The sequence below is a fragment of the Pelodiscus sinensis genome, chromosome 4 (genome assembly GCF_052426305.1).
Source record: "Pelodiscus sinensis isolate ZL-2025 chromosome 4, ASM5242630v1, whole genome shotgun sequence".
Classification (NCBI taxonomy): Eukaryota; Metazoa; Chordata; order Testudines; family Trionychidae; genus Pelodiscus; species Pelodiscus sinensis.
Genome location: NC_143055.1, coordinates 93,136,184 through 93,162,179, shown reverse-complemented (window position 1 = coordinate 93,162,179; position 25,996 = coordinate 93,136,184). Strand labels below are relative to the sequence as shown.

At 42.9% G+C, this 25,996-nt stretch overlaps 1 protein-coding gene across 2 annotated transcripts; it reads right to left on the bottom strand.

Moving 5' to 3' along the window:
- Positions 1-540: 540 nt before the first annotated feature.
- On the bottom strand, positions 541-18,919 carry ELMOD2 (ELMO domain containing 2). Of its 2 annotated transcripts, none has more exons than XM_075929911.2 (9): positions 18,785-18,919; positions 17,905-18,052; positions 16,618-16,646; positions 13,831-13,928; positions 12,264-12,393; positions 11,094-11,227; positions 7,547-7,615; positions 4,869-5,002; positions 541-4,330 (listed from the first exon to the last, which is right to left on the bottom strand). In XM_075929911.2, exons 1-9 carry the CDS (start codon positions 18,827-18,829, stop codon positions 4,170-4,172), a joined length of 948 nt encoding a protein of 315 aa, XP_075786026.1. In that variant the 5' UTR covers positions 18,830-18,919; the 3' UTR covers positions 541-4,169. The 2 variants fall into 2 exon arrangements, with proteins under 2 accessions (XP_075786026.1, XP_075786027.1); XM_075929912.2 differs by lacking the exon at positions 18,785-18,919 and adding an exon at positions 18,654-18,725.
- Positions 18,920-25,996: the final 7,077 nt, after the last annotated feature.

Sequence of the window (25,996 nt, the reverse complement as noted above, 5' to 3'; positions counted from 1 at the left end):
AACTTCTGCAATTGAAACCATCTTTCAATGTTGCTCCTTTTAAATAGAACAAGCAATGTCAACCTTAAAATGCAGTTTTAAAACACATCTTTCCTGTTACCACCACCGGCTATTACAGCAGACTGAAATTATCTAATATGTGTCTTCCTACATCTCTTCAATTAAATTGTTTACTTTTGAATTTCTTACCCCATGCAAAGATTTGTCACTCTTCTTTGTTGGTGAGTTTCTAGTTTGCTTCAGTTTTTCTCATGGAGTAACACAATATTTTAAAAAATGTAGTGGTACATTTGTTAAACTGGTTCCATGGAAAATTTATAAATATTAGTACTTGTGTTGATCTTAAATTTCATTTGAAAAACTGGCTTTTGCAAAATGTTACTTTAGAGCAAGACTTTACTTGATAATGTCCCTTTAAATAAGTTAGTGTTAAAAAGAAGAAATGTTGGAAAAGTTATTTTGTTGTTTTTCCAGGAATTGTCACATACATATAATAGAACTGGAGGTTAATCAAATAAGCAGTAATAGAAAAGCAACAGCGACTTTAACAAAGACTTTAATTGGCAAAATGTTTTGTAACCAAGTTTTCACAAGTAGTTCAATGCTGTGCAAACTGACTATATCCAGTTACAAACTGGGAATTGTGCAATTCCAGTCTTTTCATCTGCTACATTAGGATTGTCATTTTATAACATGAATGCAATAATTAATATAGAATCTTTAACTAGTGTTTGCAAAACAATTTTGTCTCTAACACCCACCCCTAAACAACTTTGCCCTTGGTTTTTACATTTTATCCTACCTAGTTACCAATATATACCATTAATCTGATAGAAGCAAAATATGTACTTAATGGTACAAAACTACATACAAATTCTAATTTTTAAACTGCTCAGAAAGCAATACACAAGGAATTAGAAAAGCAGAATACACTCAATTTAAACAATTATTACATGTGACCTAACATCCATACATTAGACTACGTACCTTTTCCATGTTTACAATGGCTTTATTTTTGCGTGTGGTGATTCTCAGCTCATGATTTTGATTATAAAAAGTAATGACAAACCTTTGCCTGAACTCAGTCTAGACTCTGCCCCAAGATGCCCTAGCTCAGATTTCTTTTGTGCTATATGTAAACTGAGATTGCATAGGGTAGGGCTTGAAAAAGTCTTTCACCATTGGCAAGCAGGAAGTTCTTCCTGCTAGTAAAGGAGCTTAACATATCTATTTCTGTGGAATTACAGGTTTAGTCTTTTATAATTACGTTTCTAACCTTTATGGTTGCAAAAATAATCTTCCAAGTGGAAGAATGACAAACTCACTTGCTAAGCTCTGCAGCCAGTTGACTCCAGCTCCTCTGATATTGTTGTTGCTTGTGGCTTTGCCAAACAGCAGTACAGTGAAATTAACAATAGTACAACCAATTTCACTGATTCAGTTCAGCAGGCTATTGTCTTCAGTGAAATTCAAATATTATATCAATTTCATGCTGCTGTTCCTGGGGGAAATTAGGAGCAGCAGCAGGGTAAGAGACAGGGTGTAGAAGCCATATGGAACCTTGGTGGGGGGACAGGTGGAATTGTGGTGTGATCATTCCTTAGCAGTCAGGAGGTGGTGGGAAAGAGATCCTAGAGATCTGACCCACCACCTAAATATTCTTCATGGGAATTTCTAAACTTACAAAGGGCTTAATAGCTACAGATTAACACAAGATGATGCCCCCAAACCAGGACAGAAATCCTGGAACCCTGAGTATAGGTACTCAACTACCCTTTTAATGGTCATCATTATTAAACACGCAGCAGTTGTCAGTGGCAGAACTGGACTTCTTGCTGGTGATGTTCCTCTTCCTTATACTTTATCTCTTGTAGTAGATTTAGACATTAACCTAAATTCTCAAGAACAGGACACGGTGTTCACATTTCTTAAATGCTACAAAGGTCATTACAGTAAGTCTTGTAAAAATAAGGGAAGGATTTTTTGGGAGTACTCTTACACAATCTCAAATGTACCAGTTTTTTGTTGATATGGCAGATTTTCAAAAGCAAGGATGAAAACTGGAGTTTCTAGTCATCCAGTTGGAAGTACTTCATATTTTTTCACTTATATATGTATTGTGGTGAGAAATAAGGAATAAAACTTACATGAGTGAAATCATATTTTATTCCTAATTTGGTTAGGCTCTATTTATATATTTTTGAACACTAGTAGTTATACTTTCCCCCTATAATTAGTAAATTTGTAACCAGGAAAAAAAATGCCTTTTTTGCAAAAATCCAATGAAGGTTTAATTCTGTCTAGGTATTCATCACTGTAGTACCAGTGTGCTTCCAGAAAGGCATTAACACAATGTAGCAGGGTAAAGTGTACCATATTTAAAAACAGATCATGCCAAATTAATCGTTACTATAGTATATGCACAGAGAAGATATGTTACGCATAATGCTTCAGTTCCTTTTCAACCAGACTCCTTCCTCTAAACTGTACCATTTTAAATATAATGGTAATGCACACATAAATATAAAGATAAATCTTTGTCTCCCCCTTCTGGCAGATGGAACTCAAATTATACGTAAGACCTCACCGATTCATAACATTTTTAGAACAAAACAATACAAACCTTTTCTATATATACTGCTCTCTACTCTTAGTTTGACTGCAATAATCAGTTGATTATGTGGTTCCTATAGTTCAAGTAGTACTAGGGGATGCAGTGGTAGGAATCACAGCCTAAACAATAATACTTAAATAGTAGAGTCTAAATATCTTCCAATTATTTTTTAATCACATGGATCTTGCTTCTCTTTGCTTCTATTCAGAATAACTTTTCATAACTAGTGAGCAGCAATGATAAAATAAGTCATTTTATTTATTTATTTATTTAGTATCTGTATCATGATAGCAGCCACTATGTGATATTCAAGCATACATGATACAGTTTCTGCCCCTAAAGAACTGAGGTTCTGCTTAGGTTAAATGGAGGGTCAAATTAAAGAGTGGATTAAGCAGAAGGCACTTAGTTTGTTTTTTAAAGCCTAGTATTTAAATAAAGTTAATGCCAAGCCTGTTTAACATTTTAAACAATGCTTAGTAATCACAAACTGCTCTAGGTACCAGCTCCTAGTGCCTGGATTGTCTAAAATGCCAAAATCTGGAAACATACAGTACTGTTATGCTATTAAAGTTGCACTCATACATGCAAGATACTTCCTTAATATGAGAGTTAAGTGTGGATAAAGGGAAGAAGAGTTCCAATTATCTTCACAGATCATGGATTATTGCTGCAACAAAATTTTGCAGGAAACAATGAACAAACCACCAAAAGAGGTACATCATACTCCTACATACCACTCCTTCAGAAAACGTTTTGGTAACTGATAAAAAGAATGGGACAGTAAAAGACAGAAAATCAGAGGGATAGCCAGAAAAACTGTAGCCTAAACAAGGAGAAGGATTGTGAGCTGAAACTATCCATGACAGCATGTGACATGAAAGGTGTCATTAAAAGGGACTCTCTTAGTGAGGGACTCAAACTATTTTTGAGTGAAGTTCCTTCCAAGCCCAAGGATGAGAGTGTTTATTTCCTGGAGGGAGGATTATTTGAACTGGAAATAGTCTGCAATGTTTGTTCTTGTGTGTAAGCACAAATAAATGGAGCCTCTTCTTCTAAGTGACAAATAATTGTTACATCATCTTCATGGACCTCCTTATACAATGAAGTTTAACATTTTTATGGACCAGAAGCTAAAAAAATAAATGGGGGGGGGGGGGGTTGGATTTGAGAAGTCGAAAAGCAAAGCAGTTTACACTCTGAACGACAACTAATCAATAGTTAATGGTAGAAAAGGAGCCTAGTATGAAATAACATAATGCAGCATAAATACCTGCTTCATGTTCCTGCACCAAGAGATCTAAGAAAGTTGTGAAGGCAAAAGATCCAATACAGGATATTTTTAAACAAAAGCTTTGTTTTGGATAATAGCATATAAGACCTGTAAACAGAGGCTGATTGTCCAAGCTTTCATAACTGAATTTGATTTTTTTCCAAAAAATACATTTATAAAAAGTTCCATCATTAAACAACTTTTTTGGTGAAATAAGTGTGAGAATTCCATGAGAATACATAATTCCATTTTATAGCAAAACCGGGCAGATTGCAGATGAGGCTATGGTTTCTTTGTAGTACTTTGTAAGGTTAGTACCAAGTTATAGTCCAGAAGAAGTCCTTTAACTTTTTCATGGAATTTCTCTCTATAACAGTTGAAGTGCATAATACTTTCTGGTTCTTCTTCAAACCAAAATTTGTCAAACTCATAAACCAGATAACCTGTAAAGAAAACAAAAGAGTTCTACAAGACCTGTGGTCTTTTTTGTACTTTAGGCTGGTAAGACCCATCAAAGCCATTCAGCCAGAAGATGGGAAAGTCTCACTTTATTCAACAGCAATTTTTCTAGATAGTGTACAAGTAATTAGCAAGAATGCATGCCTTTAGAAAATAGTGGCTATTTATTAAATTGATGCCCACTGTACATATTCATCCACCCAAATTTATCCAATGAAGAAAGATATTGAGGTTAATTCTTGTTTTGGAGGATCAACAGATAAATACTTTTCCTTTGCAACTATGCTTGAAAATAATTCATAATCATGTTAGACGCATCACAGCACTACAATATTTTCAATATTTAACAAACTGGTCTATTATTAGATGCCCTTCTAATAGCTGGTCCAGGAGTAATCATGTATTACTGTTGTCAACTAAAGGAGTTATTCCATTATCTCAAACAGTAGGGGCCTGGACTTTTGGTAACAAAGGTAGTCCTACCCTGATAATCTGTAAGAGGAAAAAGTTACAGATACTCACAATAAAACTGATGGAAGTGTTCCATTTGTGGCAATCCAGGGACCAAATTGTAGAGATGAGACTTTAAAGCACCACTCTTTAGTAAACTGTAAGCCATTTCAGTCAGATTGATCCCAACTATTGCATAGGAATATCTGAAATACCAAAAATATTTCCTATGAGACCCTCATGAAATCCAGTCTCCTGTTGATTCTTATAATTTATTCCATTTTCCAGAGCTAATTTGTATAAACAAAATTATCTACCAAATTATTTCTATTCTACATTTTGTATAATTCTAGGAATCAGGCAAAGTCTGCCTTGTCAGTATTGAGCATTTTTGTCTCAACCATACTCTTAAGAGCTGATGAAGTTAAAAGATGAACTGTGTAGGAAAGTTAAAATTTCATTAGCAGCAAGATGATTGATGCCCCTATTAACCATACAAGCAACAGGACAAAGTTTAACTGGCATTATGATGGTTTGTTCCAACCCTGCACTGGTTCAGCAAGAGTTAATCTCACACTGTGGGCTGAGAAGGGCACACCTCCTTGCTTCTACTGGACATGCTCCAACTAGAACCCGGATATAAAGGGAGCAACTCAGCTCAGTCAAGGCTGACTGCCAAAGGGAACAGGAGTGCTGCAGGTTCCTGCTGAAGAATAGCTGACACGCACAAGTCAACCAACAACCTGAAAGCAACTGACGCCAGAGAAAGGTGAGGCCATGGAACTCTGGAGATAAGGCGCAGAGGAACTTGTAGGAAATATTCCCGGGGAACTTAACATGGAACCTCTCATACAACATGCAGCTGGCTCGGTATGTTTTGGCTAGCAACCCTGCCATTGCCAGGACCTTGAATTGGAATCCAATGGAGGAAAAAAAAAAGTCTATAACCCCCTATCTTGGCCTGTGCTCACCTTGAGGTGGCAGCCCATCTTTCCAGCCACTCTGGCCATTAGGCTGCAGCCCCCCAAGGGAGGACAGCTATATTGATTCTGACCATTGGACAATGCCCAGAAATAAGGGCAGTAATTCCAGACAGACATAGAGGTGGGACTACAACATCTCAACACACTCCAAACAGTGACCAGTTTACCAGCCTCAGTTTAAGCATACAGAAAAATAAAAGATACTTTTAATTCTAAATCTGATAGTTACATTTTCCAACTCTTCTTTAACACTATCATCATGCTACCAAACCACTGCTATACAAACAAAGGTGGCGAGCAAAAGCTTAAGTAGATCTTGTGTATTTTCATATGTGATTAGAATTTTCAATTATTGAATATTTTCTACTCTATAACAATCAGGTAAGGTTATATGTGCACTTTATTCAATGACTCAAATTGCACTTTTGGGCTTTGTCCATGATACCCTGTTTCCACAGAGAGGTAGCATTCCAAAAACAGAAAATGTACCTGAGTTACATCTCTAGATCTACTCCTGTTATGTATAGGACTCTTTCTTGTTAGACAGTCCAATGATCAAAAAGTAGAATAAGTTTAGCAGTAAAAGTATCATTTTTAAATATTTACAGTAAGTTAAAGGATACATGTTTTCACTGCAGAAATCTTAACTTAGGGCAACGTTCATGACAAGGCACAAGATAAAGTCTTCCCATGCTTACTTTATTAATTATTGTGACCAAACCAGAGTTAACTGAGGATTGGATGGACAGAAAAGTAGTGTCTTGTAAAGGGTAAGGTAGCTTGTTTGTTATTTTGATATATTTAAATATTTGTACAGTATGCAGTCCATTGGATGGGCACTTAATCTGTGGAGGGGTGTGTGTATGTGTATATATATATATATATATATATATATATATATATATATATATACACACACGCACTGCACTTGGCACAGTGTGCATTAGTACAAATATCTTGACTACATTAGTGTTATTAAATAGAATAAAGGACAAGTGCTGTTCTCTTCTGCGTGTAATCCAAATCTTAGTCATACTATTTTTGTGGGGTTATAGTATTATGCTAGAATGAAACTAACTGAAGACTACTGCCATTGGTAATCTGTAAACAGACTTACGGGAACAAACACATAGCTATACACACAGGCTGTGTCTAGACTGGCCACTTTTTCCGGAAAAGCAGATGCTTTTCCGGAAAAACTTGCCACCTGTCTACACTGGCCACTTGAATTTCCGCAAAAGCACTAAATCTCATGTAAGATTGTCAGTGTTTTTGTGGAAATACAATGCTGCTCCCGTTTGGGCAAAAGTCTTTTTCCGAAAAACTTTTGCGCAAAAGGGCCAGTGTAGACAGCAGAGGCTTGTTTTCCGCAAAAAAGCCCTGATCGCGAAAATGCCGATCGGGGCTTTTTTGCGGAAAAGCGCATCTAGATTGGCCACAGACGCTTTTCCGCAAAAAGTGCTTTTGCGGAAAAGCATCCTGCCAATCTAGACGCGCTTTTCCAAAAATGCTTTTAACAGAAAACGTTTCCGTTAAAGCATTTCCGGAAATTCATGCCAGTGTACACATAGCCACACAGTTTTCAATTAAGATGCAGTAACTACATCTCCAAAAGGACTAACTCACACTTAGAAACTAATTCCCTTTGTCAGTGTCCTACAGAAAAAAGGTTTTCCTCTAAAAAATTCAGAAGGTGTGCCAATACAGACTTGGCAACCTACAGATCCAAGATCTCTGAGAGATATTAGGCCCATACAAATGGCTTACCCCAATTTGGGATGATTTGAACGAGAGAGGATCTGGCGAGCTTCTCCAGTGTAATATTTACTAAAATACCTGAAAAGAAGCAAACATACAAAGTAAGGCTTACTGTATAAGTAGTTTAACAACTAAATCTAACATTTTCAATAACAGAAGAAAGTATTGAACAAAAAGTGCAAAATGAAAACTAATAAAAGTAAATCGAGGAAGTGATATGTACCAAGGAATGGCATGATAAAGGAGATCAGTAGAACGGGAACCTTCTAGAGCAGTGGCCTCCAACCTTTTTACACGCAAGATCACTTTTTAAATGACAGAACAAGCGGAGATCTACAGCCCACCCTTCCTCTCTATTCTCCTCCTCTCCATCACTTGCTATCCCCAACCCTTATACTGCTGCTTTTTTCCCAATTCTTCTATAGGAAGACGTTTTTCCAACGTTTGGCCTGTCTAGACTGGACCAAATGTCAGAAAAAACCCTTATTTTGGAAGCCCCCTTATTCCTCGTGGAAAGAGGAATATAGGGGTTACCGAAAGAGCATGTTTGCTCTTCCACTAAAAAAAAGCAGACAAACAAATGCATCCCTGGATGCAGAAGAGTTTTTCTGGGATATCTCCGGAATCCTGCAAAACTCCTGAGTTACATCTACACTGGCGTGATCTTGCATTAAAGTAGTTGTGCAAGAGAGTGTCTACACTGGCATATGCTTTTGCACAAAAGAGATGCTTTTGCACAAGAGCATGCATGCCAGTGTAGATGCTCTCTTGCTCAAGAAAGCTCTGATGGCCATTTTAACCATAGGGCTTTCTTGCACAGAAAATTCATGTTGCCTGTCTGCACTGGCTTCTTGCACAAGAACAGTTGTGCAAGAGTGCTTATTCCTGAGAGGGCGCATCAGAGTTCTGGTGCAAGAAGCCCTGATTTCAAACATTAGAACATCAGTTTACTTGCTCAAGAACACGCGGCCAGTGTAGACAGGCAGCAAGTTTCTGCGCAAGAGCAGCCGCTTTTGCGCGAGATCGCGCCAGTGTAAACACAGCTCTGAAGTCTAGCCTTACCCTTCCTGGGTTGAGGCAGGATGTGTAGGCTCTGGGATGGAAATGAGGGAGTTGGGTATGGGAAGGAATGAGAGGTGCAAGCTCTGGGAAGAAATATGGATGCAGGAGGAGGTGGAGAAGGGGACGCTGGGTCGGGGAGGGGGCTTCAGGGCTGGGCAGTGTTGGTCAGATGTACAGTTAGGGTAAAGAGAAGCTAGATAATTTCATGGAGGTTAGGTCCATAAAAGGCTTATTAGCCAGGGGATAAAATGGTGTCCTTGGCCTCTTTTTCCAGAGGCTGGAGAGAGATGGCAGGAGACAAATCACGCGATCATTGTCTTCGGTCCACCCTCTCTGGGGCACCTGGTGCTGGCCACTGTCGGTAGACAGGATACTGGGCTAGAAGGACCTTTGGTCTGACCCAGTACGGCCATTATAATGTTCTTATGTACTAAGCAAGCTACAGGCTTATGGCTATGAGGGTGCAGGAATTTGGGTTGGGGTATGTGAGAGGCTCAGGGCAGGGGGTTCCAGTGTATGATAAGTTCAGGTCTGGGGGAAAGGGGAGGGCAGGAGTGTTATCATGCTGTGGCCAGATGGGGGGTTGGCCCCAATTGGGGGTTTGTTGGCCAGGCTTCATTTTAAAATAAAATACTATGTCAAATCCACAAAGTTTCTACACTGTCTTTATTTATGAGAAGGGCAGGGAACCTGTTTTGACCTCCAGAAAAGTCAGTGGGGGCCACACAAGTGAGATGCAAAATAAAAACTCCTCCAAAACCCCCACTAATATGGCCCCCAACTGTGCTGGTGGGAGCAGGGGACATGGTATTCGGGAAGGGTGTTGAGTAGGTTGCAAATGGGTGCTGGCGCAGGGGACAGGGTGCTTGTAGGTGGTGGGGCAAGGGCAAGGGCCTCGGTCAAAGGACAGGGTGCTGGTGGGGCAGGATACTTGTGGAGGTCTGGGCAGGGGGAGGGGACAGGGACCAGTACCTGGGGATCCTGCAGCTGTAGGCCAAGGCCCAGGAAGTGCGTGGGCTGCTCCCCCAAGCCCTAAACAGTAGCACAGTACGTGAAACTCTGGTTCACCATGTGCCTGATGTCTTCCTATGGGGGCTGGGAATGGGGGAAGGGGGAGTCCTGGACTGCACCAGCTTCAGCTGGTGCACTGGAGACTTTATTTCCCTCTGCCTCTGGGAGGGTGGGGGGCAGAGGAAGAGTCCCAGACCGTGCCAGCCCCAGCCTAAAATGCTGGTCCATCGTGTGCTAGAGACTTTGTTCCTCTGCTACCTTCCTGTGTGCGGGGAAGGTGTTCGGTGCCCAGGACTGCCCCGCAGGCAGGCAGCAGGGGAATAAAATCCCCAGCACGCTGGCTCCAGCTGCTCAGGCCACGTGCGCTGCCCAAGCCGTTGGGGCTGGTGTGGTCTGGGACTCCCTGATCCCATCACCACCCCACCCTCCCTCCCCACCGCAGGCAGGAAGCAGGGGAATAAAATCCCCAGCACGCTGGCTCCAGCTGCTCAGGCCACGTGCGCTGCCCAAGCCGTTGGGGCTGGTGTGGTCTGGGACTCCCTGATCCCATCACCACCCCACCCTCCCTCCCCACCGCAGGCAGGAAGCAGGGGAATAAAATCCCCAGCACGCTGGCTCCAGCTGCTCAGGCCACGTGCGCTGCCCAAGCCGTTGGGGCTGGTGTGGTCTGGGACTCCCCGATCCCATCACCACCCCACCCTCCCTCCCCCCCGCAGGCAGGAAGCAGGGGAATAAAATCCCCAGCGGGCTGGCTCCAGCTGGGAAGGCAGCGCACGATGGACCAGCATTTTAGGTAGTGCCCCGGCTGTTCAGATGGGAGGAAGAGCAGCCCGCGCACTTCCGGTACCAGGTGTGCGGCTGCAGAACTCTCCCCACCCCACTGGAAGCCCATGCTACCTCCATTGTTCCTGGAGGAAGCATCAGCACGGCATTCATCTTGGGGGGTGGCAGTATGGGGGGGGGGCCCTCCAAAAGCCTCGCGATCGACTGGTCGGGGCCCCAAGATCGACCAGTAGATCGCGAAAGACAGATTGGTGACCACGGTTCAAGAGAACTCAGGATTACCCTATTGAAGTATGCTGTAGTCACGAGTTTTCATATCTTCTGTTCTACATCATTATTTTTAACTTAGTGATAACTTTATTTTGAAGAGTTTTGATCGGTAACTTTTTCAGCTATAGCATAGCAAGCCAATTGCACGGGGTAGAATATGTTTCACTTGTAAACTTCTTTCTGCTCTTCTTCTCATTACAATTTGTAACTACAACTGACATCTAACCAATTAGTTGTTTACAACAATGCAGCTCGCTGTTGAAGAACTATTTACTCATTTCCCATGTTCAGTAATGTATTATAATAGCAGATATATTTATATTTTTTTACACTCAGGTAGTCAATGCAGAGGGAATTGGTAATACTAAATAAAAACTCATAGACCCTGAAAACTTAAAATCTTAAAGAAGAAAAAAATATTTTCACTTACACCAGATTGACTAATCCCAGCATGCCCATTCCTCTGAAGTCTGTTTTGGGATCATCACCTTGGAAACCAATGTCACACCACTGCTTGGTGATTCTAGCCTTCAGGTTTTCATGAGGCATCAGCAAATTCCAAAGCTACATAAATATACTTCCACATTAAAAACAACAGAACTGCCAATGATTTTCCTAGTCATGTTATTCAGAACCCTTATTGATGCATGCCAGATTCATCAAGGTACAGGACAGTTTGCATGTTACTGGGGATATTCTGTGCATCTAAATGCAAGATTATTTTGACATGTAAAATACAAGACTATAAATAGGGACTCTTCCTGTCCTACTTCCTTTTTGTATAACACAATTAAGTCAGGGGATAATTAACTGCCTTAAAGCCTGATACTCTATACAGCTTTGACAGTGCATAAGGACCACAAGTGGATGTAAAAGAGCATCAGACTCTTCATTTTTATGGTTGTCAGTGTCCTTATCCATGTAAACCCCAAATTCTGCAAACACTTGCACAAATGCTTAATTTAGAGCATGCGTACTACCACTGAGTTCAATGAGACTATCCAGTTGCTTCAATTAAAGCATTTGCATACATCTTTGAAGAATCAAAACCATAAGTGTGATTTTTAATACACACACACACAGGGTACTGTAATACTAAATTCACTATTTTGTAAGAGTCATTAAATTCCTTGAATGGAAGGCACTATAAATTATCAAGTGCTGTTTGTATACAGAGGGTTTTTTAAAAGATAATTTTGTGTACTACGATTTTTTCAATTTCAGATGGAATAAACTTACTGTAAGAAACCCTTGGGGAAGAGAGCTATTAGTCTAAGATGTGCTTTAGGATATTGTTTAACTTCAGTGAGTCACTTCTACAACTTAAACTGTAGTTATCTTTAAAATGCACAGTAAAAAGAGAAATTAAGCTCCTACATACTGTTGGAGACGTATAGGACATTTGTCAAAGCCTTATTAAAAGAGCATCCGTCAGAGCTGGCTTATCTAATTTTTTTAATCAATTTTATTCTTCTAGTTTATAAAGACCAATTACCCTAACAGTTACAAATTTAAAGAAAGGTAAATCTATATGGCTAATTGATTAGCATTTAATTATTCTAGTGATAGTTTAGGACTCAGAATTCCAAGACACCTTCACCTGGATTAGTTGCTTTTCATGTTCTTCGTTATCTGAATCATATGGAACTTTCCTCAGATTTTCCACCTCCAAATAAAGTTTCTTATAACCAGATATCTGCAGCAAACATACCTGCAAGCTTTTCTTAAAACTGAAAAATGAAATAAAACAAACAAAAAAACCTGTGGATCTTAAGGGAAATGTGGTAGGATGACCATAAAGTCATCATTGCTTAGCTCATAAGAAAAAAGGGAGAACATGCCCTGCAGGACTTAATATGACACACCAACCCACTGTAAGCTTCGCCCAGCTGAAAAAAAACATCCATTTTCTAGAAGTAAATTTATTGCTTCCCTCATCAAAATATTACACTAATCTAAACTGCAGCTCCATTTAAAAGTCTAAGAGCAATATTTCAATGCTGCACAGCTAGAATGGGAACATTGCATCTCTGGAGAGCTGTGGCTCTTCCCTTTTCCAACAGTAAATGTCACAATTGCTTCTAGATCTCAAAGATTATGAAACATCCCAAACCTTGAAATGATGGATGATTTTTATGTATAAACTAGGGATGTAAGAGACTAGTCGACTATAGGACAAGCAGAAACTTACTGAATAGTAGACTAGTGATGAGACTAGTTGCTTCCCCCTCCCTTTGCTGCCTCTATCAGAGAGAGGTAGCAAGGGGAGGAGCAGGAGCCAGTGCTGGGGGGAGCCACCTTAAAAGCTGGTTCCCCCCAGCACTGTCTCTGGGGGGAGAAGAGGGGCAGGGGTAGGGGTGATAGAGGCACAGCGGAAATGGCACAAGCAGGGACTGAAGCAATCTCTGTTTCCACCGCTTCTGCTGCAATTCTGCTTTTGAAATGTACAGAAGCCCTCCAGGGAGTGGGGGAGCAGTGGGGACTCCCCCGCGCTCCCTGCGGGGCTGCTGCTGCTTTTTTTTTTTAATGTACAAGATCCCCACTGGAGTTCTTGTACATTTCAAAGGCTCAGGTGCCTCAGGGAGCACAGGGCTTCCGGTAAGGCTCTTGCTACAGTTCAAAGGCAGAGGCGCCCTTAGACTAACTGAATAGTCGATGGAGATCCCATCAACTATTCAATTAGTGAATTAATCTAAATTTAACATCCCTCGTATAGACATTTCTTTAGATAATTTTTCGAGCTGTTTTAAATTTTCCCTCTCTAAGGACTATACAGTTACAGGTGGAGAGACACAAGGAAACTGATCCATTAACTTTAAAAAAAAAATTCTCTAAAATAACAATATGTAATACAAGTCTTACAGGATAAGCAAGGCTATGATAAAGATTTGTTTTGAGATGACCATTACAGTTTAATTTAACTGTGAGTAATGCAGTTATCCCAAACTCATGCCAATAAAACCTTATCATACTATATCATATGCACTTTCCTTATATATGTAATTAACTTAAGATTTAAGATGTAAAGTATGGTGTATATGCTGTATTACCCAAATAACTGTGTCAGATTAGGTGATACCTTTAATCTTGTCATATACCTATACAATGTTATAAAAGGTAAAATGATGAGGTCCATTGGAAGTACCTGTAAACAGCAGCAAACATACCTTATATCCTTCTGTATATTAATCTTCTTTTCTTTCATTATACCTATGACACATTTTTCCACTTCAGCTTCACCAACATGTACAGCATTTCTTAACACCTATTAAGTAAACAAAATAATGAATATAAAATGTAACATCTATTTTGTTCCTATTTTTTACCAGTCTGTTTATTGCATTTGCATCTTTTAAAATAAAAAATATGAGACAGTTGTAAAGGCTTCACCTCAAATGCAGTTATCTTAAGTGTGCTTGCTTTGCCTCTAAAAGAACAAGGATAGTTTTATTTTTTATTTTTCAACCAGCTGGTAAAATACAGTAATTAAAAAACATGCATCTTGGACTGTGATCTTGTCAGACTTCAGAATAATCAGTATGGAGCATGAATTTTTGGATGAAGATCCTCACAAGAAAACTTAAGAGCCTGACAGTAGTTGTACTAGCAATTCACTATAGCAGGGCTACTCAACACACGGCCCATGGGTCACTTGAGGCCCGGGACCTGTTTGTTTGCGGCTTGCGGTGTGGTTTGGGTTTATGCGGGACTCAACAAGCAGCTCACGAGTGGGATCCTTTGAACATGGCCTCCACTGGAAACACTCTCCGCAATGGCACGGGTACAGCTCCATGCAGCACTGCCACTTTGAAGTATCCCCTTTTCGCCCCCTCTTTGCTGACTCTGATAGAGGCAGCAAGGAGGGAGGGGGGAATTGACTAGTCGACTCAACTATCTGATAACTAAGCATCTGCTTATCGGATAGTCAACTAGTCCTTAACATCCTTAGTTGTAACTGATTGGAAAACCATTCCCAGACTGCAGTTATCAGTGGCTCATAGTCAAACTAGAAGGGCATGTTGAGTGGAGAGCAGCAGGGATCAGTTCTGGGTCTGGTTCTGTTTAGTATTTTCCATCCATGACTTTGATATAGAGTGCACACTTACAAAGCTTGTGGACAATAACAACCTGAGAGGTCTTGTAAGTGCTTTGGTGAATAGGATTAAAATTCAAAATGATCTGGACAAACTGGAGAAATGGTTTTCAGTAAATAAGATTAAAGTTAACAAGGACAAATGCAAAGCACTTCATTTAGAAAGGACCAATCAGTTGCAAACAGAAAATGGAAAGTAATTGCTTAGGAAGAAGTCTGCAGAAAAAGATCTAGGGGTCATATTGGATCACAAGCAAAATGCTAGTCTGCAACATAACAGGGGGAGGGGAAGAAGCAAGCATTCTGGGATGTATTAGCAGAAGTGTTGCAAACAAGACACAAGAAGTAATTCTTCTGCTCTCCTCTGTGCTGACTATGTACGATTCCGGACATTTCAGGAAAGATATGAACAAACTGGAACGTCCAGAAAAAGCAATGGAAATTATTAAAGATCTAGAAAACTTCCCTCATAGGTCATGACTGAGAACACTGGGTTTACTCACTCTGGAAAAGAGAAGACTTAGAGGGAGATAATTCACAGTACCTAAAAGAGTGGTAACAAGGAGGAGGGAGAAAAATTATTCTCCTTATCCTCTGATAGGAGAAAAAGCAATGGGCTTAAACTGCATCAAGGTGGTTTAGGTTGGAAATTAGGGAAAAGCTTCTTGTGAGTGATTAACTACTCAAATAAATTGCCAAGGAAGGCTACACAATTTCTATCATTGGAGCTTTTTAAGAGCAGGTTCAACTACTACCTGTCAGGGATGGGCTAAAGTGGTCCCCCTCTCTCCACAGCCCAGCTGGAGTGTTGTCTCTCCCCTCCCCCCATGCTGCGGGTGGTAGCTACTCCAGACAGGCTGGAGCAGCCACCTGCCCACAGCAGATAGGGAGCAGCTCCATCTTCCAGCAGATAACTGTAATTGGAAATGCTTACCAGTGAGCCGGTTAACCATTCACATATCTACCATCTTTTAGTGGTGTTATGAATGCATAACAGTTTTCATTTCATTCCATTCCCAAAGAACAACATTTCAATAACGTGAGAGGAGATTCGTGTGTGTAGAAGTGTAAGCCTTTTGGGGTAAAATACTCTATAAATGTAAGATATTGAAATGATAATCAAGACTTCTTGAAGGACCCATACATAATATGGGTTATATCATAACAACAAAAACTGGTTTCTGTGCCAATCACCAAAATTCTCTTTCAGTACCACTTGTTAAAAGAACAGTCTGTTATCTTCATATGTACAAAGACAAACATGTAGCTTAAGATAAAAAAAAACCCTGAGAGTCTAAAACTTTGACAGTATCCCTTTAACTGATGTTGAACATAGCAAAAGAAAAATAAACTTTGAGATACTGCTGAACAACCAAGTATGCAGTCATATTCCATTTGCCTCAATTATCCAGCAATACCACATGACAGCATAGTACAAATGGTATAGATCCAACACTGAAAGGATTACACCTCTCATTTCCATTTTCTACAAACCACCACAAAAGATTTTGAGTCTGCAAGTCTCTACATTTATCCTGTCCTACCTAAGAGCTTCATTTTTGCTGTGCAGATAACTGAGGCCTTGATACAATGACAAATTACCTAGATTAATTTTGTCTTTTTCAAACCTGTTCAATTTTTACATTATTCTGAATTATATTGGAAATTGGGTTAACACTCACTATATTGAGCATTATTCTTTACAAAATGTTAACAGAAAAACAGTAAGAATGTGTCTGGGAATAAAGTTCTCTATCATGAATACGTACTCAAAAGATTCTGAAAGCTACCAAATTCTAAAGGGAAATATTCTCTAAACACTGGTTTTCTGGTATAGTGTGTTATCTCCATCAAATCCTACCTTTCTCTTTGAACATTCCAATGAATACTCTGTAATACAAAACAAATAATTACATAACTACAACTGTTTTACCTACTGAAGTCAAACATTTGACAAGTTAAATCATTAACACATTTGTACGTAGTATGTCTAACCAATGACTTATTAGGATTGCATTAGCAATAAGTCAAGGACAATTTTAAATTACCAGGTAAGTGACAATACTGAATTGAAAACCTTTTGCATGACGTAAATCTGTCACCATCTTTATGAATATAGCTACCTGAATCGTTTTGTATTTTAATTAAATTTACTCAATACAACCTCAGTTTAACAGCTTGGAAAGATGAGCCAATTTGAAAAAAAGAAAAGGGTTCTTGGTGAAAACATATCTACTGTGCACTTAGGAATGTCTTTTTTTCCAGGCACATTAAAAACATTACTAGTAACAGGAATTTAAAGGAACAGCAAACTTCAAAAGAACATTACATTTTCTCTGTACATTTTTCCTAGTTATTGTTACAACAACAACCAAGATTGACTTAAAAATAAAACACTTATTTTAAATTTACGTTTTTGCATTTGTCAGCATGTTAGTGTAATTGTTTTCAGTGTTTTCCCCTTTATAATTAATTTCCATGATTGTATGGGTCTTTTAAAGAAACCTTTTTTTTAAATGGGAAATTGTGATGGTAAAACAAAACAAAACAAAAAAATTGGCCAGCTACTCAGAGAAAGGGGGAGCTGACTGCATTTCCCTTGTCTAACAGGGAAAGGAAAGTATATTGTATACCTTTTTATATTTGTAGTAATTAAAGTGTCAATAAAAGTATTTGTAATTCATATAGAATGATGCACTTTTCTTTTAATTTAGAGGCCATGAAGAAGGCACTGGTGTGCCAGGCAATACAGGAAACAAGTTGGAAGGATGTCAGATTTCTCACAATGCTTTGCTAAAACACTTCCAGATGAGCTACCAATTCCAGCAATGAATACAGCGGTGCTGTCCAACAAGCTAGCCAGTAGCTATGTGGCTATCTGTAATTAGTTCGCTATCACACTACTGCTTCCGAACTGGTTCGACACCACAAGAATATCTAGGGCCCATGCCCCTTTGATTCAGCTAACAGGAGTTATCAAGGATGATTTATTAGACAGTTTTTCCTCAGTCGGGCCTGAAAAAAATTTGTTGCAGATATATCTTCAAATTGCTGTGGCACATATATTCTGTTACCAAATCTAAGGGCAAGAGGAACTGGCTCTCCCATTGCAAGCACTGTGCCTTAAAAAAATTATGTCCTTTGTTACCTATCTTTAGTGTCCGTTGGGAACCTTCCTTTGAGCCATCACGGATACGTTGTAATTCACATTTTCCAGTGAGCTGCCTCAAGATCCATTTCACCCAAAACCGAAAGAAGTGTCTATACAGGTATCCCCATAAGTACACAAACATTTTCTGTGCAAAGAGAGTGACAATTGATCACAGGGCCATCACTGTCTGTCCCTACAGGGAGAAGTGGACAATGTGTCTGGGCTGCTAGCGCTCGCTAAACCGCTTATGATGGGAACAAAAAGCCCCCCGAGGGTCTGACAGCGAGCACTCGTCAGCTGTCAGAAACGAAAGGCCGAGTCCGCCCTTAGTCCGCCCTCGTCCTCGTACCAGAGCCGCTGGCGGGGAGGTCGGGACCAAGGCTCATAGGGGCTGCCGGCCACAAGTGGACACGGCGTCCAGGGGCCGCCCAGCTTCCCCTCCCAGCTCTGCCCCAACACGTCCCCGCGGCCCTGGGCGGGTGGCTCTGCCCAGCCAGCACGGTGCGCGGGACCGGACCGGGGGACCCATCCAAAGCGACGCTGTTGCCAGGTCGCTCAGCCGGGCAGGTGCCGGGCAGGGGGTGACGCCCCACGGCCGCCGCCAGGAGAGGCGGGGCTAGTCCAGCCGGTCCGGGGAGGGGGTGACGGGCGGCTCTCGCCAGACTAGCCCCTTCCCCCACCCGGCGGGTCAACGACCTGCCCCGCGCCCGCCCGCCCCCCCCGCCCGGGGCGCAGACGCTGCTCACATCGCCCCAGCCCGGCCTCTCCCAGGAGGAAACCGGCGCCCGCTGACCCGGAAGTGATTGATGGGGCAGGGGCCAGGTCAGCGCCTCTTCCGCGTAACCCGGGGCTGGGGGGGCCGCGTGTCCGCGCTCACCCCGCGCCGCCCCGGTTCCCGCGCTGACAGCTGCCGGCAGAGCATGGCCCGCAGGTAGAGCGGCGGGGCCGGAGCGGCCGCCGCAGCCTCTAGGCCGCTTCCCGCGTCGGGCACAGTTCAGTGAGCGGGGGGGGGCAGCGCAGCCCCGCTGGTGCCGGGACTCGTGTCCGGGGCCGCTGGGCACCAGCCCTCTCTGCCTGCGGAACGCGCCTCCTGGGCGCCGCGGAGCAGAGCGCTTGTCCGGGCCCCCGGCGCTGCTCAGCCCCCGGCCAAGCCGCTCTGTCCCGGCTGATTGTGAGGTAGGTAAACAGCGGCTTGCGGGGGGCCCCTGCTCGTCCTCCCCCCGCAGACTCCTCCCGCCTCCTAGAGGCCTTGCACCGTCGCCTTGGTGTTCATGTAACACACGGGGAGATGGGCAGAGCTAGACTTGTTATCGAGCGTCTACCCGGACAAGTAATAAGCCTCAGACAGTTCAAAAGCACCAGCAGCTTCTTCTTTCTGCCAGCCACCGTCACTGTTGCTCCTGGGTCAGGCTGGCTCTGCTGTGTTTGCGGATCATTAGAAGGCTCTTCCTCCTGTCCTGTGTCTGAAAGAAATGAAGGGCACGTGTACACTATGAGCTAAAGTTGACCTAAATTTTATGCAGCTCCAATTATGTGAATTACTAAACTGGAGTTGCTGTACCTTAGGCTGACATTGTGGTATCTACACTGCACTGGGTCATGGGAGAAATTATCCCATAAACTTACCTTCTCCTGCTGCTTATGGTGGTGGAGTACTTGAGAGGGGCGTGTGTTTCGTGGTTAATTTAGCAGGTCTTCACTAGACTGGCCAAATTGACCCCAGTGGGTTGCTTGCTTACAACGTCTGTGAGAGAAAAGCAGAATCGTTGATTTAGCCTTCATAACAAAGCCTTGCTGTGAAGATACAACCTACACTGATGGAAGAGTGTAGGAAAAACCACTTCCCTGAACACTTTTCCATAGAATCATAGAATGCTAGAATTCGAAGGGACCTCGAGAAATCATTAAATCCAATCCCCTGCCCTCAGAACGGGACCAAGCACTGTCTAGATCAGTGTTTCTTAATCTTTTTTTTTATAAAGTACCCTTTAAAAAAATTATAAATATCCCCAGTACCTACAGTTTTCAGACAAAATTTTTCTACCATTGCAACACATTTGTTTAAACAACTTAATCATAGCCGGGTGGGCAATACAATTTTTGGATGTAAAAAGTACAAATATAATAAAGCGCTGTAAAACTTAAAACAAAAATTCAGTTTTCTCCAAATTTCAGTTGTGTTGATGTACCCCCCAGACTTCTCTTGCGTACCCCTGAGGGTACTTGTACCACTGGTTGAGAAACACTAGTCTAGATCATCCTTGATAGATGTTTATCCAATCTGTTCTTAAATATCTCCAGTAATGGAGATTCTACAACCTCCCTAGGCAATTTATTCCAGTGTTTAATCACCCTGACAGGAAATGTTTCCTAATGTCCAACCTAAACCTTCCTTGCTGCAGTTTAAGCCCATTGCTTCTTGCTCTCTCATCAGAGGCCAAGGAGAACAATTTTTCCCCCTCCTCCCTTAGACACCCTTTTAGATACCTGAAAACTGCTATCATGTTTCCTCTCAATCTTCTCTTTTCCAAACTAGACGAGTCCAGTTCCTTCAGCCTTCCCTCATAGATCACATTTTCTAAACCTTTAATAATTTTTGTTGCTCTTCTCTGGACCATCTCCAATTTCTCCACCGCTTTCTTGAAATGTGGTGCCCAGAACTGTGCACAATACTCCATCTGAGGCCTACTCAGTGCAGAGTAGAGGGGAAGAACGACTTCTCGTGTCTTGCTCACAGCATTCCTGTTAGTGCATCCCAGAATCATGTTTGCTTTTTACAGAGCTATGCCTGTACAGGAGAGCATAGCCGTGTCGGTACAGGATCTCGAGGTTTTTTTTCTATATTGCAAGTGGATATAACTTTTTCAATATAGACCAAATGTTCTTAAGCAGAGGGAAAAGGTTTGTCTTTTTCTTTTAGCACTTTTTTTTAAAAAAAGTGCTATGATAAGGTCAAGTTGCATTTGACAGATTTAAAATAGAGAGATAGAAGCCAAGCTAGCATAACTAACTAGATATTCTTTTTTTTCCAGCTTAAGCTGATTTGAAGACATGTCTCAGTAACCTGCTGGTCTGTATTTGTTACGTGTATAGTAGGGTTGTTAGATACCTGGCAATTGAATGAAATCTTAGTGGTTACACTACTATTTGATACTCCCCAGGGGTGGGGCTGACGCCCACTACACTCTCGGCTGCACTCCTGGGGATCCCCCTGCCACCTCACGCTGCTGTCTCTCCAACAGAGGCAACAGCATGGAGTGGCAGGTGGGAGCTGCTCCTCGAGGGGAGCCAGTTTAAAAACCAGTTCCCCCATGGATGGCTGCCTGCCGCCCTGCGCTACTGTCTCTGTATCAGAGGCAGCAGTGCAGGGTGGCAGCAGCCCCTATCTGTGGAGTGTCCGAGCTTCCTGCGAACAGAAGCTGCTGTGGGGGTGGGGAAGAGGGAAGGGTCAAGGAGGCTGTCACAAAGCTGGGACCTCCTGCAGATGGGCTGTTGCCGCAAACCAAGCTTGCACGGACAGAGGCTACTCTGTCCGTGGGAAGCTCAGGCGCTGCTACTTGTGATAGAAGGCTACATGTATTGGTTAATCTTGCTGACTACTTGAATTTCCGCCCTCCCTTTTTGCCTCTGTATCAGAGGCAGAAGCGTGGGCCAGAGGCAGAACTCCAGAGCTGGTGCAGGGTTGAACCGACTTCTGCTTCCCCCCTTGCTGTCTCTGATACAGAGGCAAGGAGAGGGGAATGTGAGAACTCAACAAGATTAACCAATAAGCCTAGGCTTATTAGTTAATTGTATAGTCCACTACTCCTTGACCTCCCTAGTGCATAGGTGGGGACTATAATGGACTTGTATCTTTTGGGTCAGGAACAGAGATACTTCTCACTGTATGCATGCACACACCCTAGTGATCTGTTCTTGATAAACAAAGCTAGAAACATGCAATATACAGGGTTGACCATGAAGACTATCCTGTAAATACAGCAGCTGATCAAAGAGCAGCTACCCACTAGGTAGGGGAAATTATAAATGCATCATCCAAGGACTCTGCATCCCTCTTTGGTTACTTATCTATTACCCAGGGTTGTAATGCTGCCACGGCATTCTGAAGCATCACTCAGGCATGTGTTATGCTTAAAAGAAGCACACGGGATCTTTTTCAGGGGGATAAGGCAACATGCCACATTTATTGATAATATAACGAAGAACCATATGCATTCAGAGAGAGAGACACACGCACACCAGTCTGTTGCTCGACCCAGCTAATTGGCCAGATAAATTGAATATGAGGGAGGACCGGGTTCGTGTCAGTCCGGACTGATGCTCCAAGTCATAGCAGGATAGAACCCGAAGAACCATACAAGACACCCTATCCTTTGTAGGATTTTTCTTCCATGTGAGCCTATGCATTTTGCCTTGTCAGGCCTTAATCAGTCTTTCTGCAACATACATTAATCTGGCAGTTGTTCTCGCAGTCTTCTGATATCAGTGTGCTGAAGACCCCTCGGGGGAGTAGTCTTCCAGCGAAAGTTGTTATCGGTTCCCTATCAAAGGGTGCTTGCCACTAACTTCAGGGTTCATCAGTCTGTGTTGGTCCAGTTTGTGTCTTCAGTGTGCTTTAGCTTAGTTGATAATTATTTGGTGCTTCTCAGTCTTCACCCCCTCCTCTGACCATTTGGGCATGCAGTGGCCTTCTCACCTATCTCTCCTAAAACATTCTCTCTCTCATTCACACAAGCAATACATTTACACAATTGCAGCACAGAACAAAGGGTCCTTCTACTCACTTTAACAAAGTTACAGTCTTTCAACATTAAATTTCTATCTACAGTAAAACTCCGATGGTCCGGCATCTGACGGTCCGGCACTCCTGATGGTCCGGCACCATCAGGAACCCAGAAGTGCTCTGGGCAGCTGGACCATTGGAGCTGCTCTGCCCCCAGCTTCCCCTATTCAGCCTCTGCTAAAACTGACCAGCGGCTGAATCAGGAAAGCCGGGGGCAGAGCAGCTGGAGTGCTGCTGGGTAAGTCCCCTAGTACTGCCCCTTGGGGCTGCGGGACCAACCAGGCAGCACCCTAGGTATCCCCGATTCAGCCGCTGCTGAAACTGACCAGCAGCTGACTACAGGAAGCCCGAGGCAGAGCTGCTCTGCCCCGAGCTTCCTGGAGTCAGCCGCTGGTCAGTTTCAGCAGCGGCTGAATCAGGACGCCTGGGGTAGAGCAGCTGGGGGGCTGCCAGGTTGGTCCCACAGCGCTGAGGTGCGGCGCTAGTGGACCAACCCAGCAGCATCCCAGCTGCTCTGCCCCAGGCATCCCCAAGTCAGCTGCTGCTGAAACTGATCAGCGGCTGATTCCAGGAAGCCCGGGGCAGAGCAGCTGAGGTGCGGCGCTGCAGGACCAACCCGGCAGCACCCCAGCTGCTCTGCCCCAGGCGTCCCCAAGAGCAGCTGGGGTGCTGCCGGGTTGGTCCCGCCGCGGCAAGGGTCGGCGCTACCGGACCAGCCCGGCAGCACTCCAGCTGCTCTGCCCCAGGCGTCTCCGATTCAGCCGCTGCTGGTCAGTTTCAGCAGCGGCTGAATCAGGGACGCCTGAGGCAGAGCCGGACTATCGGAAGGGGGGGCTATGAGGGGTCTAGGGTGGCATTCCCCCCCCCCACTCCAGACCCCTCATAGCCACCCCTTCCGATAGTCCGGCATATCTGATAATCCGGCACCCCCTGGGTCACAAAGGTGCCGGATTATCGGAAGTTTACTGTATTACAAGGCCTTACCTAATAGTAACATCACTATGTATTACAGTATTCCATCCCTTTGCTTTAACATCACAACATGCTAACATCAGACAGAGCTGGAGCTAAGTTAACAAAGCTGCTTGGCCTGTCTGAGGCCTACATATTGTGTTTAAGTTTGATCCAAACCTTATGCTATAACTTACATTCATTATAACTAACTGACTTATTACCTACAAGGCTATACATGTGGAATCTAAGATGAAGTTACCGTCCAGCACCTCAAAAAATTATGCTCCGGCAGCTTGGCCTTGTCACTTTCTGAACCTCAGGGTATACCTATGATGATGAAGCTGCACTGCCCCCTCCATGTTTGTCATAGAGGCATGGAAGGGACATTGCAGCATCATTTTCATCATAGACATATCCTGACCATGAGCTTCCTGCTCATCCTCCTCAGATTCTCTGCTCCCACCCCACCACATTCCATCAACTCCGTTCTCAGTGTGTCACACATCTCATGGGATAAGAGGGAAGATCCTCTCATGGATCAATAATTGGTTAAAAGATAGGAAACCAAGGGAAAGGGTGGGCAGTAAGCACCCCACAGGTTGGATGTAATATGTTGCTGGTGAGCTGCCAGATATCTTATTTACCTAGGTGTCCAAAGGTAAAGCTGCTCCCAGTGACTGCAGTTTATTTTTCCCAGCCTATGGGAGCTGTAGGAAGCAATGGCTGTACACCATTTCTAGAGCAGCCCCACAGTTATCTGTTTGCATGGCCCTGCAATCAGTCATAGTGGCTACTGCTGGGGAGGCCCCTTGGCCAGCTGCACTAGTCACTGCTCAAGTGGCTCCTGGCAAATGGTCCCTGGGGCTGCCAAGAAGCATCTGGCTCCAGAGACTGCCTGACTAGTGGCTTCTGAATATAAATATACATAACTTGAAAATGTTTTGGACAAAATACCTCATGTAATGTATCAATTTTAATGTTACAGTCTGCTGGATCTGCATATCTTTTTGGTGCATGTATCATTCATTGTATGTAAAGTTAGATATGACGGATAAGATTTTTTTTTATAGTTTTAAATGTGCTAATGAGAGCCATCAGTGGAGCCTTAACAACTCGGTGATCAACTTAATAACTTGTAAACAGCCTTGTCCTTTAAATGTAAGCAGTGTTTGGTCTTAGGAAGACATGTGACCATACCACCTTGTACTAGGATACCAGTTTGATCAGGTAATTTTTCATGGAAGGGTGAATGTTGAACAAAAGAGTCCCACCCAAGAAAAAGTCTATTTAAGCAATGGGAAGCTATCATTCCCTTTGTCTTCAGCTGGCTGGAGAACAATGACAACTGGAGGCCCAAGTCAGAGTAAAAGATCATCTTTGACTTCAAGGCTTGCCTGAAATATGAACAGTTTTTAGAGTAAGGAACTGTTTACAATAATTTTTAGTGTTTCAGAACTAGCTGTGCATTTTCTTTTCATTTTAATTGTGTATCTTACTTTGATCTGTCTGTTTTCACTTGCAACCATTTAAATCCAACTGTTTGTACTTAATAAAAATACACTTGTTTGCCATCAAGTCCCATGTAAATAATTGTTCCCTGGGGGGAACAATCAGTGTATACATCCTTCTTTCATTGATAAAGAGGACTTGCTTGAATGAGCTTTCATTGTGTAAAATTCTTACACAGAGAGAAACTGATATATTTGGAGTTTTGATCTTTATTGGAGGTTGATTTTCTGGGTTGCTGTGCCCTAGAACTACAAGAGCTGAAGTGGTTCAGTGTCTTCATTGCTCTTCGGAGGGCAGTTACCCCAGCTTTGTGCCTTGTCTTGGGAGATAAAAGAATCGGGCCCAGCAGGGCAGGGTGGTGAGGAGCTCTAGAGAGCAAGAAGGCGAGTGTCAGTGGCATAATCAGCATACCAGGAAACAGTCCCAAGGGGTCTTCCATGACTGCATCCCGTGACAGTTAACTATTCAAGAAAGAGATCTTGGAGTCATCATGTAGAGTTCTTTAAAAAAAAAATCTATTTCTTATGCAGTGGCAGTCCATAAGCCAATGATAGGAACCATTAGGAAAGGGATAGGTAATAAAGCACAAAATATAAACCCATGGAACACTCTGACAAGAGGCCTCACACTGGACAAGTGGGGGGTTAGCTAGTCACTTTGGACCCAAGAGGTCATGCTCACTCATCTCTGCTGCCCATGCTCCAGGTGGAGGGAGCAGATAGGAGGCTCAGTCTGGGCTGATGGAGGAGGCAGAGGAATGTGTGCTCTCCACCTTCAGTCCTGCTGCTTATGCTGAGGCTCCTCCATGGGAACGGGGAGCATGTGTGGTGCACTGCTCCACCT